Source organism: Dunckerocampus dactyliophorus, chromosome 7, assembly GCF_027744805.1.
Source record: "Dunckerocampus dactyliophorus isolate RoL2022-P2 chromosome 7, RoL_Ddac_1.1, whole genome shotgun sequence".
Lineage (NCBI taxonomy): Eukaryota > Metazoa > Chordata > Actinopteri > Syngnathiformes > Syngnathidae > Dunckerocampus > Dunckerocampus dactyliophorus.
This window is the reverse complement of record NC_072825.1, coordinates 11371377-11385438: the sequence shown is the minus strand read 5'-3', so window position 1 is coordinate 11385438 and position 14062 is coordinate 11371377. Positions and strand designations below refer to the sequence as shown.

The window sequence follows — 14062 nt, the reverse complement described above, 5'->3', positions numbered from 1 at the left end:
TGGGGGGGTCAAATTCTATGACTTCACCTTGGAGGTTCCGCTGTACACCGCCATGCTTGTGTCCTCACGAGGGAAAGACAATTAACACAAAGCAAAGCAATAAAAGCAAATGGGTTGGGTTACATTACAGTTACATTAGGTCCAGAAGTATTTCTACAGTGAGGTTTCGCTTATACACGACCAAAACAGATTTGAAATAAAACAATAAAGATGATTGAAGTGTAGACTATGAGCTTTAAGAGGTTTAGTAAAAAAAATATGTCATTCTCCAAGAGCAAGAAAATAGCCTGCTAACCAGCTAACAGACAAATCAGTACACTGCTCGTGAAGAAACCCAATATCTGACTTATTTCTTCTTCTTCTTCTTTCCTTCCTTCTTCTTCTTCTTTCCTTTCTTGTCTTCTACTTTCCTATAGATGCCGAAGCCTTTACGGACCATACAACCTCTCCACCAAGCCTGTACCTGTGGGAATCCAAGGTCACGAGTCATCAATGCCCCAGCTATCAGAGGCTGACAGATCCACGTGAATGCTCTTACCTTGATAGAAGCTGCAATCTCAAGCTCCCGCTGGCGAATTCTCTCCTGCTCCTCCCAGTCTTCTTTCACAACCTCTTCCATCTCGCTGTACTAAATACACATTTACACTTTATTAATGTTCCTGCTTCCTGCTGACTATGTACTCTTTGTTTTGCAGAGATGGCTTTTTAACTGTTCACCTTCTTCTGCATGGCAGTAAGTTTCTCCAAGTTTGTTGCTCTTCTGTAGCGCATGCTGGTGAGATGCTGCTCCTTCTCCTGCATGTTCTGCTCTGTGCACTGCTGCCAGTGTCGCAGCTGCTCCTGCAACTCCTGCTCAATAAAGAACAACATGATGTGCTTGGCGTGCCAAGTAAAGAAAACTGACATAGCAATTTCTAGAAATTGCAATTCCCTCAGTAATTGTGTGTAAATACTGGGAGCTTTGATCACTTCACTCAAGTGCCAAAGAAGGAGGTGCACTGAAATCTACTGTATAACACAACATAAAGCACTCACTGCTCAAATCGGTTAGGAGCCGAGGTTGTGCGAGTAGAAGTATAACAGACCAAATTGTATTGGTTTTATTTGCAATACCAGAGAAATCCCTTTTTACCTGTGACGTTGAAGGACGTTTCATGAGATTAGGCTGAGGGCTGAGCTCGTGATTTTCAATTCGCTACCAAAATGCTAGGGGCAATGTTTTCCAAAGAGTGAGCGACCACAACTCTTGTTGACTAGCTGTTTTGTTTCCTGTATAGTAGTAGTGAACAGTGGACACTGAAGTGACATGCAGGCCGTTGATATACTATAGATATATGTGCATAATAACGTGCCACCACCAGTCATAGCATTATTTGGTCCCGCTTTGTTCCTTGTGATACTACACTATAGCAGGCATCACGCCTAGCTTCATTATTTCCTTTATTTGCAAGGGGCTGACAAGATGTTGAACTTCAGAAAAGAAGCTCTCATTCCAGAAAAGAAAAGCTCAAATAAATGTAAAGTTGAAGTTACTTGACACTGTGAAAGTATGCTTTGTGTTTGTTGAATTGCAACTGCTGTGCTTTACATATTGGTAATTGTGTAAGTGTTTTCTTTTGATGTTCTCATAGTGCAGCAGTCAGAGTTGTACTATGTATCACATGTCACTAATTAATGTACTAATGACACTTTGGACCTCTGAGTTGGAGTATTTGGTATGGCTAATCTGCGATTGGTAATTATGAAAGTACTTCTGTGTGCAAATTAAGCCCTTCCTTGCATTATGTCATGTGGGATTAACACTTGCTACAATATGAAATATTGTGCATTCAAATAAGCAGCCGTTTGAAGAAGTTAATTGCTTAACTTGTATATAATAAACTTTCTAACTTTTGTGGAAATATTCAAACACAAATTCAACCACAACCACATAAAATTTTCCTTTGGCTGTACAGAAATGATCATATTTCCCAACTCAATTTAGTTTGTTGGTTGACCATAATTTTCACATAAATAATCATTTTCACATCCACTAGTTGAAATTCTGACTTTTTTCACCTAATTTTGTTTTCATTTTTGCACCTAATACTCTACTTTGTAAGATACCAATACTGACCTGATGTTGTTTTTTCAGAAATATATTTGACTCCTCATGAATTCTCTCCTGCAGCTTCAACTGATTATTCAGGAGCTACGAGACAGAGCAAATCCTATGTATTAGTACTTTGAAGTCAAATGTGAATACATCATGTTACTGTACAGTATACATAAAATTGTATATAGAGTTTCTGTTGCCAAACTGAAATACTATTCATTCATTTATTCAGTTTCTACTGCTTATCTTTTTCAGCATGATGAGTGCGTTGAAGCCTATCCCAGCTGACATTTGGGCAAGATGGAGAGTACAGCCAAGAGTCAATCACAGGACACATACAGTATAGACCTGGGGTGTCCAGACTTTTTCCCACAGAGGGCCACATACTGAAAAATGAAAGGATGCAAGGGCCACTTCTCAGCTTTATATAGGTGAAAAAGCGTATTATTAGTATGAACTTCGGTCTTTGCTGTTTTTCCCCATTTTTTCGCTGTTATTGTTTTTTCTTATTACAAATATTTCAACTTTTGCCTCAAATAATCTTCATAAATGTTCTTCTCGGAATATTATGATTTTATTCCCATAATTATTCACAAGTATTATTATACATTTTTCCCCAATCTAATTTTCCAAAAATTACAACTTTATTTTGTTTTGTTTGTTTCTTATAATATTACGACTTGTAAAAAAAAAAAAAAACTTCCATCCATCCATTTTCTATACCGCTTCTCTTCGCGCGGGCATGCTGGAGCCTATCCCAGCTGACTTTGGGCGACAGGCGGGGTACAAAATTATACTAAAATGACGTTATTTTTCCTCATAATATTTTGACTTTATTCTTGTAAAACTGCAGCTATTTTTGTCATTTCTGCTGTTTTTTTTCCCAACTATTTCAACTTTCTTCTTGTAAATTTTCTTCCCATAGTTGACTTTATTTCCATAAGACTTTATTTTCGCAAAGTTATAGCTTTTTTCGCAACCTAATTTTACCAAAATTAAAACTTTATTTGTTGTTTTTTTTTTTGGTTTTCATAAGACTATGACTTTTAAACATGTCTTTCTCTAATATTTCAACCTTATGCTTACTAAAATGATGTCATTTTAGATGAGCATTTTGATTGATTTTTCCACATTAGAGTAGAACTTTTCCCCATAACATTATGACTTTATTCATGTAAAATTACTGCTGATTTTTCCATTTTTTTCCATTTGAGCCCCTGGCCACACTTTGGACACCCTTGGTATAGACAAACAACCATTTAAAATAACCTATGGACAATTTAGGCATTCCAATTATCTTAAAATGTATGTTTTTGGAATATTGGGGAAAGTCAGAGTAACTGAAAACCCACATAAGCACAACAAAAAAAATGCAAACTCCACACAGAGATGCTGGAGCCAGATTCTGAGACCTGGAAGTCAGGATGCATCAGTGGGAATAATCATGTGTTACACATGGCTTGTTGCTCTCACCACTACTTTGTCTTCAAGTCGCTTCTCAGCTTCCCTCATCTCATTTTGAGTTCTCTGGAGCTGCTGCTCAATGCTTCTCTCCTCAAGACGCTTCCTTTCAGCATTTGACTCATTTAGGCGATGCAGCCGATCTTTGATATCCTCGTATAATGTTTGCAGTTCCTGACCGGAGGGGAAAGGTTTGAGGTTTCAGATGCATTCAGTGGCTGCATCAACCAAATTCATGAGCATGGATGAAGGGATGTTTAGACTTGCCATCTCACCTTCAGTTGATTTGCTTTCTGTTGGAGCTGCGCTTGTTGCTTTGGTAGCAGCCGCCTTCTCTTCTCCATCTCCTTCTTTGCTTCTCTGGGAGCAAAACACTCACATGACTACCGTGACTAACACAACATGCATCCCTTTGCCTGGCAATACACATTTACAAATACACTGTAGACAAATAACATCTAAAAAATATTAAATAATATGGAAAATCTACATAGAGTCTAATATGTTTTGGTAAGGATTCTGGTAAATGTAGCGATTATTAAGAGTATTGTTTCCACGTGATGGTGTGTTGATGAACCTTTTGCTGCTCTCAGCATTCTTTTCCTGGTCCTGTCCGTGAACCACCTGCAGCAGACAAGCAAAGCTCTGTTTCTCTTCCAGCTCACCTTGTAACTTGGACAGCTGCTGTGAGATATAGTGACTACACAAACAAAACAAAGAGAGTAGGGTTCACAAGATGATTCAAGGTGAAATCCAACTCAGATCTACAGTATTTGGTTCATAAGGACTTGAGTTTTGGAACTGAAGTACCATGCATGCCCCCTCTCTCTGACATCAGTTCTTGCATGCCTGCTTGTGTGTGGTGTGCAACATAATGCACAAGTATACAGTCCATTAATAATTAAATAATTGTAAAAAACACATCTGCACTCACCAGTCTCGTTTCACCTTTTTTACTCTGGCCTAAAGACACACACAAAGAAAACTGTAAAGTATTTACACCATCATCACACTTTCATCCTCACATTACTGACTGCCATCTGAGAGATGTTCTTGTGGACTGTGAAGTGGTTACCTGTCGCTCTTCAGTGCTGCACTCCCTGTGGATATGGATGGTCAGAGCATGTTCCAGTATGTCCAACTGGTCTGAGCATTCCTCCAGTACAGCTGCCAGTCTGAGACTCTGAATCTGGGACAAATACATCTGTGGACATGTCAATGTAGCGAAAAGTAAGCAGGCTGCATGCAATACTAAATCAGGGCACTGGAGGGCACCTAAAAACCTAGTCACTAAAACATCAGAACAATGTAAAGCATTGATTAAGACAGAGAAGAATAAGAGAGGGCAAGGCATCTGTATAACACAGGTTGTTATTTGAAAAAAAAAATGAAGCATACGTATTTGGTAAATTAAATGGGTCAGCAAACGAGATCCTCCACACCTTACTACGAGTAGTTGACCACGTGATTTCGCTCAGCCAATCAGTCAATACGAATGATTGTCAATGAATTGAAATGCTAATATAGTCTTAAATTCAAGTAATTCCACGTAAGTGCGCTATAAATTACACACAATGACAAAGAAAACTTTAAACAATAACGTTAGAGCATCGTAAAGAGACACGCGACGAATGACGTCATCAGCCATGTTGCTCTCGAGAGATATTGTCGACCAAATCTTTCCATTAATACTAACCGGTAGTGCTAGGCTGTGAATTACAATATGAAGGCCTAAAAGATATGAATACTTACGTCCTTAACTCAACATAATAGTCAAAGCAAAGCGTGCCGATCTGTAGTATCGCAAACAAACGGTCACTTTCCGTCCACAGTCAAACAAGAGGTGACCGTTGACTAATTGCTATGGTAACGTCAAGGTCAGGTGGTACAAAATCTGCCCAATCAAACACAGCGCGACAAAATGAACCCACTATAGTGTATTGTGTCGCCTTGTAACCTGAACTTTGCTCTGCGTCCTCTCAAAGTGAAAATAAGTCCAAATATGTCCAGAGACCTATCGACCAGGCCTGGAGGCATTATGGGGCCGTCGACCAAACATATTTTGACATTTAAAAAATGATAGCAAAGTGTAGGACGTATTGCATTTATTTTTTGTTCATTTGTTGCACTCTGGCCAGGGAATTGGAGTTTGAAGGTAATACACACTGAAGATACAAGCAAAACCGTTCATGCATGATGCTGTTTCTCCTGTGAACTTCTCCTTCGTTCCTCCAACCTACAGACACCATCAAGGCAACACAAGAACCAAGTGAACCAACACATCATTCAGCAAAAACTTGTACAGTAACTGCAAATGACATGTCAGCATATTAGTGAGACCACTAATATAATACAACTTTTAAGGCAGAAAATAAAATAAAAAATCCACAAGTTAGTTAATCAGTTTCTGGATAGCAAAGGAAGGCAGTATATTAAGATGTATTGTATTTGTTGAGCTGAGTGTATGTTTTCCACTGTTTGGCTTTAACTAAACGTCTGTGCAAAAAAATGTGTAATACAGTATTAGGCATTTTATCTAATGTACCATTTACCATTTAAAATGCACTTTCAAATAATTAATGGTGTGAAAACTAAAGTAAATGTAATGTACAAAGATTACTGCACTGATGCTGCCTAAAACAACCAACCAGTTAACGCATGTATAATTGCCAAGCAGCAGCTTTTTAAAATAAGAGTGGTGACAATGGTAATGATGTGTCTATATGTGCACATAGTGGTATAAGTAAAGAAATGAACAGTAGAAAGCATGACTTCAAACACATCTTTAACATAGTTCCTCAATTTGGGCACATTTGCATCATAAATGTACACCACCTATGCAATTTTTGGTTTATACAAGGGATTTATGTTGTTTTTTTTTAACTTATGCTTCACACACAACCTTAATTGGAAACAGGTCACGGCACGATCAATGCAAGTTCATATAAACACACCTGTGATTACTGTTGAACGTGCAAACCACACAATGATGTACGATCGTTTGTTTGCTTGTTATTCATGAATACTTACAACCTTGGAGCAAAAGGGTTGTCGGATCACTTTATCAGACCTTCTTTTGGGTCACATGAAGAAGAAAATACAGTGCCCATAAAGTCTCTTTACAATTATATTACAAATATATTACAAATGCAATTGAATTGAAAAATCTGTGGAAATTATTACATGTATTATTATACATTTATTATTATTTATAATAATAACTAGTGACTATTATTAATAAAGATTAGTACAAACATTAATATAAATATTAATATTAGAGGAGGAAAAAATGCAAAACTTTGATAACCACAGAAAATATATAACCAATGTGATTCACATATCTCATCAACTGCTTGTGTAATACATATTTGACATCGTAAAGAGACTTTGTGGACACCCTGTATGTCATTTTATGGCACTAAACTTGCCCAAAAATAGATTTTAGTTAATAAACAGTTGAAGCTGCTCTAAATAATGGAGGGGTGACACTTCATCCAAAATGATTAGTGTAAAAACAAAATACAAAAGTAAATTAAACCTGATACAAAATGTATAGCTTCAATATGACAGTCACTCTTTACCCGATGACCACTGCGCAGGCCTCGTGTATCCTCACATTGCAACAGCTGAAGGAAGTCTGACAGTCTTTCTTCTGTCTTGTGCTTATTAGTTTCGGTGCGAGCTGGGGTGGATCACTCTGTTGTGCAACCAGAGAAGGGAGTACAGACAAACATTGTGGTTCTTGTACTTTCTCCTTCCTAAAGTCCTTGAGCAGAAATTAAAGGGCCAAATGATCATAGATCAGTCGACTGACAGGGCTGTACATGACGGCGTGAACACAGCAACAGAGCCTCCATCCATTCCAGAGGTTTATTACTTATGGCTGTAGTACATACATCAGCTGGAGAGACATATAAAGACCGTCTAGATCTCACTGATTGTTCGCTCAGTGGGCCGGTACTCCTCCCTTCCTTTAGGCGAGGACATGTATAAGGATTGTGTCTTGCGTTTTAAACGAGCTCTCTTGGTGGCCAGTGACAGGCTGTGCTTGCTGGAGGCGATAATGTCAGAGATGAACTTCTTGCAGTCGACACACACCTCCATGGTGGCCCAGTCCTCTGTCAGCTCTGGTGGAAGCTCCAGTGCTTCATGAGACTTTAAGGAGCCGTGCTTAGATAGCCTGAAAACAATAGAAACCCTTATTAAAATCGATGGATGCAATAGTTAAGAGAGGGGGGGAGGCTGACGATGAAAAAGATATTCCAATCATCACCGGATGTAAAGGGTCTTCAGAAAGTGGCAGATTCAATACAAAATATCTTCCTTTACAAAGAGTGCGGTATTAATCTAACAGTATATTTATTATGGTGTATTTAGTATTCTATTCATTCATTTTCTACGCTTATTCTGTTCACATTCAGGGGTGAGCCGGAACCTATCACAGCAGAGTTTGGGTGAGAAACACCCCGGACTTGTCCCCAGTCAATCACAGAACACAAACACACAAACAACCATTCACACCCACATTCACACCTATGGACAATTTAGCCTCCACTTAACCTATGTCAAGCTTGGTAGGAATCCCCAAACTGCCATTATGGAGTGGCCTTTTATTGTGGCCAGCTGAAAGCACACCTGTGCAAAATGCCACACCTGTGAGGTGGATGGATTATCTCAGCAAAGGAGAAGTGCTCACTGACACAGATTTAGTCAATTTTGTGAACAACACTTGAGAGAAGTAGGCCTTTTGCGCACACAGAAAAAGTTTTACATGTTTGAGTTCAGCTCATGAAAGATTGGAGCAAAAACAAAAGTGTTCTGTATATATTTTTGTTGAGTGTAAATAATCACAATGACTACAAATAATAAAATAATCCACAAAGTCATAGAAATTGCAATAATACAGCAGAATAGAAGGTGTCATTAAACTAATGCAATCGCTCTTCTTACAAGTAACTAGCGGAAACTTTGTACAAAATTAAAAATCAGAAAGGCTCTATGTATGACTGGAAATAGTTCACAAAGTTGGAGAAATTGCAGTAATACAGCAGAATAGAAGAGGCGGAACAAGCAGACGGGTCGTGACTCAAATGCACATTGTGAATGCAGGCTCGCATGGGCCAGCACGGTACCAATGGCCTAATGTGAATAGGTCCTGATTGTTAATTTAGGTCTTTGTTGAATCCTCGTGTTGTTCCATGAGGATTCAATCTGATATCGTACAGCCGGTTAAGGACAGCGAGGTTTGGGGCAAAATTCTTTCTTTCAAATGAGTTTTCCTCTGAGGCCGCCATACCAATGTTCAATTCAAACCAAAGCAGAAGCAGGATAAAGGTCTTACTTGGACATGGTCTTGTGAATGCTTGGCCGTCGGTGGCCACTGGAGGACTTCTCAGGTTTGACCGCTGCAGCCCCAGAAGCCTTTCTAGGTCCTTTGGAAGTCGGAGCCGGTGCTGCTTCAGCCAAAGCTGAAGTCTCTGGACCTCCAGCCACATGGAATCCCTGTCCTGCAGAAGCCATGGCACTTATCCTCTCCCTGGGTAGAGTGTTAGTAGAGCCGATGGAGTAGATGGGCAGGCTGGAATAAGGTTTGGATGGCAGTCTCATCTGTCAACATAATAGGTACTAAAATAAGCACATGTTTGAACCTGTTGTTATTTTTAATGATCACAACTTCCATGTGTTCCTTCCTTTATGTTTCTATTACAAACATAGGTTAAAACATATAGCATCTTAACAAGGAAGAGCATCTGGAAATGTTCTGATTCTGTCATTTGAAATGTGGTGTCACATATGTCAATTCTAGTTGCCTTTTTCATGTACCGATCAGAACAACAATATGCCTTGTTATGTCTTACCTTTTTGCAACACTGTGAACACACAGGCCTGTGAAGACAAAAGAAGCAATGAATGAAATGTGTTTGTTTTTTTTACTTCATTTTTTATATGTAGATCGTGTTTTACTTTTTGCAAAACTGGCAGATGTAGGACCAGGTGAAAAGGGAAAACCGTTTGGTTCGACAACAGAAGCAAAGCTGCAATGAAAATAGACCAACATTAGAATGACACAATCATGTTTTAACCCAACATAGCACAGTGGAATCCGTTTATGTCGCCGCCCCTCGGACCGGCTGCCTGACATCACCATAAGTGGTTGTCGACTTAACCGAAATCAAAACAGAAAATAGTCGTCGCTTGCACTTTTACTTGTGGCTTTCTCCAGAGACAAAGAATTTTTGAACGTACTTCAATTGTTTTTTCATGCATAGTTTTATTTAGATTATTCTGTTTTCATATCATATTTTATACTATATATATACAGTATATATCTATCGACGTGTTGACGTGGACTGAAGCGGGCACTTTTTTAAAAATAAGAAGAAAATGGTGGATCAGGACTTGATTTTAGGTGTCAAAAGCCAAGAATACGTAACATTTGCTTAAATATACATTTTTAGGACTAATAATAGGCCGTAGTCATGAAACAGAGACCATTTATTAATGATGCAGCCCTATTCATGTACCGTATAATGTTATTGGATAATTGAAGCATGTATACAGTGATGCAAGTAACGTGTCATTCAAGAAAAGATTACCTTTCCCTTCTTCATTGCAGTGTAGATTTCTTTATACTGCTGAAATTTCTCCAGCTCTGCCTTAACCAGCACCTGTCTGATGTGCATCACCTCCTCCACTGTCAGAGACAGACACTCCACAGGGAAACAAAACTCCTCCTGCAAACACACAAAAACAAAAGTACAATCTACACAAATCCCTACTGCACTTTTTATCGAACAGTGTAAACAGTACAGTACGTAGACACTTTGAGGGTACAATCTCAGCAACAAGCTAATGTACCCCGACATGTACAGCAGCGATGTCCAATGTGCTCAGTTTACTGGCCCTCAGCATATTGTAAAAATACAATTAATGAGATTTGTCATGCAATTTATTACATTGGCTTGGTTGTAGCATCTCTTAATGTCTCTCAGTGGGAAAGGTTTAGGCACCCCTGTCTTTTGGTCATACACTTCAAAGTTCAACAATATTTTTGGAGGAAAAATATTCCCCTTAAGTTGCACAAGTCCGTAGCATCCCGAAAATTGTCCCCGCACTTTGACGAAAGAGGTTCCACTGTACGTGAAGTGGTCAGACATTGTTAACTCACCAGAGATTTAGAGTTCTGTTTAGAGGGCCGCTGAAACAGTCGGACATTGGTTGGGGTCTCCTTCTCAATAGAGTGTCTCCTCTGGGGGGTCTGGCGTCTCTCTGGCTGCGGGGTGGACGAAATGGGCAGGAAAAGCGGTGGAGCTTGTTTGCAGGAATAGAAAAACACAGTCATGAATAGGAAAAGGAAATAATTATGTAAATCAAATAATCCATATTTGTGAGTCAATGACTCAATGAGCATAATAAAAAATAACAAAAGAACATGCAAGCGCTTAAGGATGTGCTAATCTGAAAATAACAATACAGGACTCACTCTTCTTTCCCAGTGCTGATTCAGGAGATGTATCATCCATTAGAGATGTCGCCACACTTGAGGTACTTATTGATTTGTGCCCTGTAATATCATCCTGGAGAAATATACAGAACACACAAGCACATATATGTCACAATTTGCTCTGCTGATGTCAGATGAATTTTGGAGGAAAGGAAAAACCACAAAAGCCCACACTGACGTCGGAGTCAGAGCTGTCCAGCTCAGCAAGGCTGGGAGCCTTCAGAAGCTTCTTCCTCTGGGGTACAGACTGAGATCCGGAGGGTGCCGCTTTGGGAGATGATGGCTCGTTGTTCAAAGACAGAGTGCTGGATGCCCTCCTGCCCATGTAGGGACTAAATTCATCTACATATGGCCACACACAAACTACTGTCAGTCAAACAACCAGATAAACAGTACTGGATCTCTAATCATTTCCTCTTGTGATTCTTTGCATCCATTGTTATCTCATTCCAAATTAGATGTTTGGTTTGTCACTTACAGTAAAAGAATAATGTTATGATGAGAGTAAAGTCAAACAATGCAATGAATCCTGATCATAGAGGAAAATGGAGATCCATTCCAAGAGGGTCGGGATGGGTGAATTAGGTTGGTCTGAGGGCAGGAGATTGGAAAAAGCGGGTGTTAAACACAGAGCATGGAGGCATCTTTCATAAAATATGTAGACCCTGGGCTCCACACAGCCACCACTTGATGTTTAGAGATCAAATTTTTACAACTACAATGACCTCGGGTCATTGATTGAAGATTATCTAAAGGTCACCTTCAAAATTGGTGGTTTATAGGCATGGAACAAATGTTTAAACAAACAAACAAACAAAAAAAACTTGGTAGGGTGAGAGTTAGTGTGAAAGGAGAAGACGAGTCACAGCAGATCTTTAATCGCGCTGTGGTTTTAGGGGTGGGGTATATCCTCAGTAGCTCATCATTTTGATGGGTTATCTTCTGGATTCAAACAAAGGCTGAATATAGAGGTCGGCATTGTGCACTGTACTGTCATTTGGCCAGTCCTTCACTATTTAATCAGAGGAAACATTAGTTAGCAGCCAGGCAGACAGAGACAAGGTAAGGGTTGAGAAATAAACCTTCCAGCATTGCTGCAACATTGCTCATACTTTACCTAATCCCGTACGAAACAAGTCCTGTGGCATACTGCGAGTTTTGCCAAAACCTAGAAGGGAATACCTCCTTCATTAGGGAAAGCTATAAGAACATATGTCATATTTTTGCAATACCTTTTGAATTATGTTAAAATTCGCTCTTCATTTAAACAATGCAAGAAGGGAGTTTTTATGCAGTCTGGGGCTGCAACTACGATCATTTTCTTAGTCGATTAATCTGAAGCTTGTTGTTTTGATTAATCAAGTAATCGGTCTGGCCCTAGACGAACCAAATCAATATGAAGCAAACACAAAGAGTTAGTTGTTTGATCCACAACATACTGTATGAGGAAATAAGCTAACCCTTTATTATTACATGAATTTAATAGAGTTGCTATATTACAGTGTTGTAAAGGTACTCTAACAGATTTTAACACTTAAAAAATGTAAAACAGTCCCTACATGTACTATTTCAAGACTGCCATTTGGTGTGATGTCATTTTTTGTTTGCAAATGAACACAATATCCAAAGACAGAGGCAACTATGAGAACGACACTTAAGCAGGCCTAACATCCCGACGTACATGCTCCTACGTGCTGGCTACTTGCAAAAATGGGGAAAATCGCAAGAGACACGCAAGTGGCCCGCATGGATTTTCAAACCCGCAGACAGCACGCAAAGCCCGTAGGAAGAGAGTTGGGATGAACATTATAACACGCGTGCACGCAGGAAAACATTGCACGCAGCCAGGTCGCAAGGAGCGGCTACTCCCGCGGCCGGCGACTCCTCCAGCTGTACACTCTGGCTCTCCCGACCTCCGTGGACGCATAACGACTACTCACATAGCACATCCGATATTAATGTGTCTTGCCCGGCCACGACGGGTGGCTTCTCCTGGCCAACACTCTGGTTCTCCCGACCTCCGTGGACGCACGGCAGCTGCCCACATACTGCATCCGACATTAATGCACCTTACCCGGCCACGGCAGGTGGCTTTTCCCGCTGTACACTCTGGTTCTCCCGGTCACGATAGCCGTAGGCGCCGTAGGAAGCCAGTACGCCCATCTTGCAATCGAATTGAGTGGGCTGCATGAGCCTCGTACGATGCCCACACACGTACGTCCCCACCGAGTGAAACATACGACAACCTTACATGAAGCACACCGAGCACACACGAGTCGCACGCCCAACTCACGACCTAAAAGCGACCAACGGTGGCCGAGCGGCAAATACATGGGTGTCACTAATCGCTTGCTCCGTAAATACGACACACTTGCAACCCCACTGATACCCTACTTCCTCTAAATGTTGGCTACGGCCAACAAATTTCCCAAAAATTGCAAAGCCCGTGCGTGTGGTAGCACGTATGTTGGGATGTAAGGCCCGCTTTAATTCTCTTAAGATCCACAAATATCAAGTGGTGGTTTTAAAGGTGTAGCATATGGACTAATGAAGGTTGTGGTTTTAAAGTGGTTACGTTGTCCTGGTGGCATGGTGCCAATTGGGGGCAATTAGGGTTTTCAGTGTCATATTTCTGAGCCAGCTATCAAACCATGAAGCAGCAAAAGTGGACTAAGAAATTTAGACGACTGTCAGTGAAGTCAGAAATGAGTCAGTGTAATGAAAGGATGATCAATCTAACGTTCAAACTAACTTTGAAGCAATGAAGGCATTAATGGATTTGAAGCACTTGGAACAGGAGACAGTTAATTTAGGCGCACCTAGTTTGCTGACTCAACAGGCAGAAATCAATGCTGTTAAAAAAAAAAGGGCTGACCATTTTGAAAGTAAGAATAACTACAATCAATGCAAATCTTGCAGTACCATAAAACTGCTCTGATTCTCTAAACCAGCGCTTTAATATATCTGTATTTTGGTAACTTTGTAATGCTTGGAGGCGTTAT

The 14062-nt window shown here is 40.1% G+C and overlaps 2 protein-coding genes across 5 annotated transcripts in view; both read right to left on the bottom strand.

The window, feature by feature from the left end:
* Positions 1-92: 92 nt before the first annotated feature.
* iqcg (IQ motif containing G) lies at positions 93-5433 on the bottom strand. 2 transcript variants are annotated; one of them, XM_054782373.1, is made up of 10 exons: positions 5309-5433; positions 4632-4760; positions 4491-4519; positions 4134-4256; positions 3832-3916; positions 3569-3730; positions 2117-2191; positions 718-849; positions 539-628; positions 93-463 (listed from the first exon to the last, which is right to left on the bottom strand). In XM_054782373.1, exons 2-10 carry the CDS (start codon positions 4758-4760, stop codon positions 347-349), a joined length of 942 nt encoding a protein of 313 aa, XP_054638348.1. In that variant the 5' UTR covers positions 5309-5433; the 3' UTR covers positions 93-346. The 2 variants fall into 2 exon arrangements, with proteins under 2 accessions (XP_054638348.1, XP_054638349.1); XM_054782374.1 differs by having other exon boundaries at positions 539-623.
* A 221-nt stretch (positions 5434-5654) lies between these two features.
* Positions 5655-14062, bottom strand: part of spire1b (spire-type actin nucleation factor 1b) — a 33933-nt gene continuing 25525 nt past the window's right edge. For 2 of the 3 annotated variants that reach the window (XM_054782176.1, XM_054782175.1), the window contains 8 exons: positions 11239-11402; positions 11040-11133; positions 10725-10867; positions 10153-10290; positions 9521-9591; positions 9415-9442; positions 8898-9163; positions 5655-7736 (listed from right to left, as the gene is read on the bottom strand). In XM_054782176.1, the coding sequence (XP_054638151.1) occupies positions 7481-7736; positions 8898-9163; positions 9415-9442; positions 9521-9591; positions 10153-10290; positions 10725-10867; positions 11040-11133; positions 11239-11402 (1160 nt within the window). In that variant the 3' untranslated portion in view covers positions 5655-7480. Of the gene's footprint in view, positions 7737-8897; positions 9164-9414; positions 9443-9520; positions 9592-10152; positions 10291-10724; positions 10868-11039; positions 11134-11238; positions 11403-12177; positions 12229-14062 lie in introns of all 3 variants that reach the window. The other variant, XM_054782177.1, reaches the window with a different exon arrangement.

What these genes read in the sequence shown, in the direction of transcription:
- iqcg (XM_054782373.1), bottom strand. Translation starts at nt 4,760, where the DNA reads ATGTATTTGTCCCAGATTCAGAGTCTCAGACTGGCAGCTGTACTGGAG. An exon ending in AAAAAGGTGAAACGAGACTG is followed by an intron (nt 4,257 to 4,490) that starts GTGAGTGCAGAT and finishes TTGTTTGTGTAG; the next exon opens with TCACTATATCTCACAGCAGC. An exon ending in AGAAAGCAAATCAACTGAAG is followed by an intron (nt 3,731 to 3,831) that starts GTGAGATGGCAA and finishes CCCTCCGGTCAG; the next exon opens with GAACTGCAAACATTATACGA.